Source organism: Quercus robur, chromosome 8 (assembly GCF_932294415.1).
Source record: "Quercus robur chromosome 8, dhQueRobu3.1, whole genome shotgun sequence".
Taxonomy (NCBI): Eukaryota; Viridiplantae; Streptophyta; class Magnoliopsida; order Fagales; family Fagaceae; genus Quercus; species Quercus robur.
The window spans coordinates 40,537,226-40,541,930 of NC_065541.1; the positions used below are offsets into that span (position 1 = coordinate 40,537,226).

At 36.3% G+C, this 4,705-nt stretch overlaps 1 protein-coding gene across 1 annotated transcript; it reads left to right on the top strand.

The window, feature by feature from the left end:
* The first annotated feature begins 407 nt into the window (after positions 1-407).
* LOC126695500 (uncharacterized) lies at positions 408-4,505 on the top strand. The gene is made up of 6 exons (XM_050392267.1): positions 408-844; positions 931-1,063; positions 2,087-2,190; positions 2,320-2,491; positions 2,603-2,737; positions 2,835-4,505. Exons 1-6 carry the CDS (start codon positions 804-806, stop codon positions 4,311-4,313), a joined length of 2,064 nt encoding a protein of 687 aa, XP_050248224.1. The 5' UTR covers positions 408-803; the 3' UTR covers positions 4,314-4,505.
* The last annotated feature ends 200 nt before the right edge of the window (positions 4,506-4,705 follow it).

The following is a 4,705-nucleotide window of genomic DNA, read 5'->3' on the forward strand; positions in this document are numbered from 1 at the left end:
AAAGAAAAAAAGATTTTTATTTTTCTTCCCTCTAATTCACAAGTGGGGAATCAAACCCGCAGTCTCTTGGTTTTTTTTATTTTTTAAGTAGTCAAATTTTATCCCTATTAGGATCACATTATTTAAAAATGTGTAATTATTCAGTGTTTTGGAAACATATTAAACACGCATCCTCTCCTTTCATAAATAGTATAGGTTAGTCTTATTATGAAGTTAATTAGCGAAAATGTGGAACTCACTTTTAGGAGAGATGAGGAGTATATATTTATTGTGCTCTCGAACCACTGAAGTAATTTTACTCTCCTATACATTACCAAATTGAGAATATTTTGTACATCAATCTAGTTTTGCCCAAAGTTTTTCTTTGTGGGTTTGCACACGTTGCTGTCAGAAAAAAAAAAATCTCGTCCCCATGTCCTGCTATGCCGTTTTCAAAGAGTTTAATGTGAATGTTGACAAGTGTCCCAAAAACCGGTGTAGTGGATCAGTTTTTGAAGGGGACCAGTAGTGTCTGCGCCCCCCACTCTCTCCCACTCCCTCTATTATCTCTCCACCTTTTCAAACACCACTTCTTCATTACATACATACTTAGTCTAACTGTCATGCTACTTTTGTCACCTTTTTTCTTCTCAAATCTTTCACTTTCACTACTTATAACCATTCCAATAATACTATCATGTAAGCCAAATTTTCAGTCTCATCTTTGTTTATTCTCATCCAAAGGGCTTGTATATAGCCAACTCTACGGGCTTTACTAGCTCCAAAGCAAAGAGAACCCCAAGAATTTCTCTGAGATTTTAGACATGTTTGACATCTTGTTCGGGTGGCGAAAAGCTTCAAAATGGTAAAAACCCATTAAGTTCAAAGAGGTTTTTAATGTTGGTTTGTTTGCCAACCGCGTAAATTTTATGTGTTTCTTTCTTGTTGCAGCAAGAAACTGATTAAACGAGTTCAGTGCCGGCTAAAGGGTCTGAAGAATAAGAGGAATTCAATCGTGAGGCAAATACGTGGAGACGTGGCTCAACTGATCAAAACTGGGCATGAACAAATTGCCTTCACCCGGGTATTCTAATGAATTCTCCACTATGAGTTTATTCAAACACTGCTCTTTTGTTTCCTCTGTTTTCTTTGTTGATTATAGAATTTCTCTGTTTTTAAGTTTTATTGCTTGCCTAAAAGTTTCTATAGGATTTGTATAAATTTCTATAAACCAAGTTTCCATGATAACTTGAATTGCAATCTTTGGTCCTGTTTTGTTGTTATAAAGTTAACCAATCATTCATGGTAAGTTTAATCATTGATGATAAAGCCTTGAGTTAGGTAATGATAATTTCTTGACACAAAGTGCTGAATCACACAAAGATTGAGATAGAGAGAAACTTAGAAACAGAAAAGAAAAAGTTATAGAGTACACAAAATTAATTGTGTTCTTAGCCAGATTGGCAACTATGATTCAGGATGTGGTCCCATTCATGCATACAACAATAATAGGACTTAAATAATATCAACCCCAACTTCAATCTGATTGATAATTGAAATTTATGCCTGTTTTGGTTTAAAAGAGTCATAAATGTAGAAGTTATACCTAGAAAATGGTGGTTAATTGCAGAGTTACTTAGCAAAAGTGCCTGCAATCTCTTGTGAAAGATAATCAAAATATGTTATAAAGGTAATAACATAGAGCTTCAAATGATTTCTTTGTTTTTCTTAAGTGATTGGTAAAACTTGAGAGCTATGAAATTCTGGGGTTTGAGGCAACGTGGGTATGAAATCATGACTTTTTCAGCTGATATGCAATCTTTTGCTCTTTTTTTCTTCTTCTTCTTCTTCTTCTTCTTCTTCTTTTTTTTTTTTTTTTTTTTTTTTTTTTTTTTTTTTTTTTTTTTCCTGTATTTAATTGAAGGAATTCAATTGTGGAATATCTGAATAGCATCCTGCACTTACCAATGCTAGGATTGTATTTGCTTTCTTGTTTGTGGAATTGGTTTCTATTATAGTTGCCAAATTTTTATTGCAAATTTTACTTATAGCTTCAGGAATTTGTTTCAGTAGGCCTGCTTGTGTGATCATTTTTCTGCTTCTTCAGGTTGAGCAGCTCATTAAAGATGAAAGCATAGTGGCATTGTATGAATTGTTGGACCATTTCTGTGAATCAATCCTCGTAAATCTTTCTTATATCCGAAAACACAAGTATGGGACTGCAACAACCTCTTTCTAAAGTCACCCCCTCTTCCCCACCCTCTTCTTCTTTTTTTCCCCTATTTTCTAAGTTCCTGTGATCTAAAACAATGATCTTTTATTGTAATTTTCCAACCTCAGGGACCGTCCGAATGATATTAATGAAGCAGTTTCAAGTCTTATATATGCCTCTGCAAGATGTGGGGATCTACCTGAGCTTCTGGTGATCCGGAAACTCTTTGGAGAGCGGTATGGTCAGAAATTTGCATTGACTGCTGTTGAACTACTTCCTGGGAATCTTGTGAATCGTGAGGTTATTATTTTCAACAATAGCAATATAATTTGGTGTGACTTATTTCTGTTTATTCAAGAAAGGATTTGTCACTAATATATGCATGCAAATCAATAAAATCTAATTCTACAGATAATAGAGAAACTCTCCCAAAAGTCCGTACCAGAAGATGTAAAGCATAGATTGATCGATGAAATAGCTAGGGATTACAACCTAAAACCAGAGGTTTTAGCACTTGAATACTATCCTGAATGGAAACAAGAGCAGGTGATTCTTTTTACTTGAATCAAAATGTTAAAGCACATTCATGATGTTTTCATTTCCCAAAATTTATTTAATGTACTTCCATACTATGCAACTACAGGTGAAAGAAAATAGTGGACATCAAGTATTGGATACAGATGTTAAAGCTTATTGTGATGCAACCAACGGATCTGAAATGCAAGCTTCAAGTGTTGAAGAGATAGAAAGAAAAGTCATATATGTTGATTCATTATCAACGAGCAATAAAATTTTGACAGAACCGTGCAACTCTCTCAGTCACCAAGATTCTGATATGAGTATTGCTTTTACTAGTTCCATTGTTCACTCTGCAAACTCCTCTATTGTTCATCAATCATCCTCAGGTGTAGTGGAATCTTCTGTGAATAACAAAGCACATGAAGTAGAAATTTCCAAACTGAATTCTCCATACAAATACAAAATTTCTGGTTTGGAGCATGAGGAAGTGAGGAAGACTCGAGCATCTTCTTCAGAAAGTTTGCCTCAGTTTCCTGAGGAAACAGTAGTTTATCTTGATGACATAGATGAGTTTCAGTCTTTGACTAAAAACAATAGAGCTTTCCCAGACCAAAGAATATTTAAGTTCAAATCACCTGTCCTGCCTAAGAGTGAAAAAATTGAGGGCAGTGGTGATGAAAGTAATATGAATCATTATGAATCATGGAGTGAGAAGTCTGGCTCAAGGAGCTCCAGAAAGAGAGGGAAGGCATCAGGGAAAAGATTGAGGAGGAGATCAATGTCTTGGGAAAGTCAAAGTGTTAAAGATATTGATTGTCTCTTATATTATGGCAATCTGCGCAAGAGTTCCCCAACTCATCACCGAATGAAGCATCATAAGCAGAATCCTGGAGTAGGAAGGCAACAATCATATTATTCTCAGAAGAGATTCAAGAAACCTTGTTGTTTGGATTTAGGAAGTGACTTCGAGTCGTGTAACTGCAGCCTGAGACACCCAATTTTTTATTTTTGTACCTATGATGATGAAGAGAACGGGGAAGTTTTGCCGTGGAAGCCAAAGAGAGGGAGTACAACTTTGGTAAGCTTCCCAACTCATGGTCCTGAACAAGAGCTTGTGTGTAATGAATGTTACCATCACCACTGGTCCTGGAATAGAGAGTTAGATAAGGAAATGGAACGGAATACCTTCACCAAGACACCTAGGAGAAGAAGAAGTTATGACAGTGGTGCTGCTGTGTATGATGTTTTCACCTACCCAGATTTCCAGCCTAATAAGCAGAACGAGGAAATGAAAGGCAAAGCAGACAGATCTTATTCACCAAGCAGCTGTGTTTCTTCCAACATTTCCAGTCAAAGGGTGACTAGTTCTTTTACAAGAAAAGAAACTCTGCCCCCTTACTTCAGAGCTGAGACAATGCCCCCAGAACGGCTTAAAGAAGCTTGCAATGAAACTATACTAAGGTCCAATTCTTGCCCTTTCCAACATCCCAATCATGTTCATCCCAAATTGCCTAACTGTGATGATATAGAAGCTAAATTCAGGGCTCTTAAGAAAGAGCTTGTACAAAATAAGGGCTGTGGCAGAAACAAACAACTCGTGTAACATACAAAGCTATCTGCATTTTATAGCACTAGGCACTAGCTCCTGTGACATTTCTGGTTATCTGTTTGAAGATCTCCTCATTGAATTTTCTCATGTAACATGTTTTCATTACTACCTTTTATAGTTATTTTTTAATTGTGGTTAGTATGTATATACAATTTGGAAATAGTACAAAGTTGTCCTTGATTAGTATTGTTTTCTTTTTTTTTTTGTGGGGGGGGGGGGGGGGGGGGGGGGGGGGTTGGGGGGTTTTGAAACCCTGAATGCCTCCATTGGAAATACCAAGAGGTGCTAATTGAGTTACATCTACAAGACTCTTGGTCTTGGAGATTAGTATTGCTTATTATTTCAAAAGTAGATTATGAATCAAAGAAGAACTCTGAGAACACAAG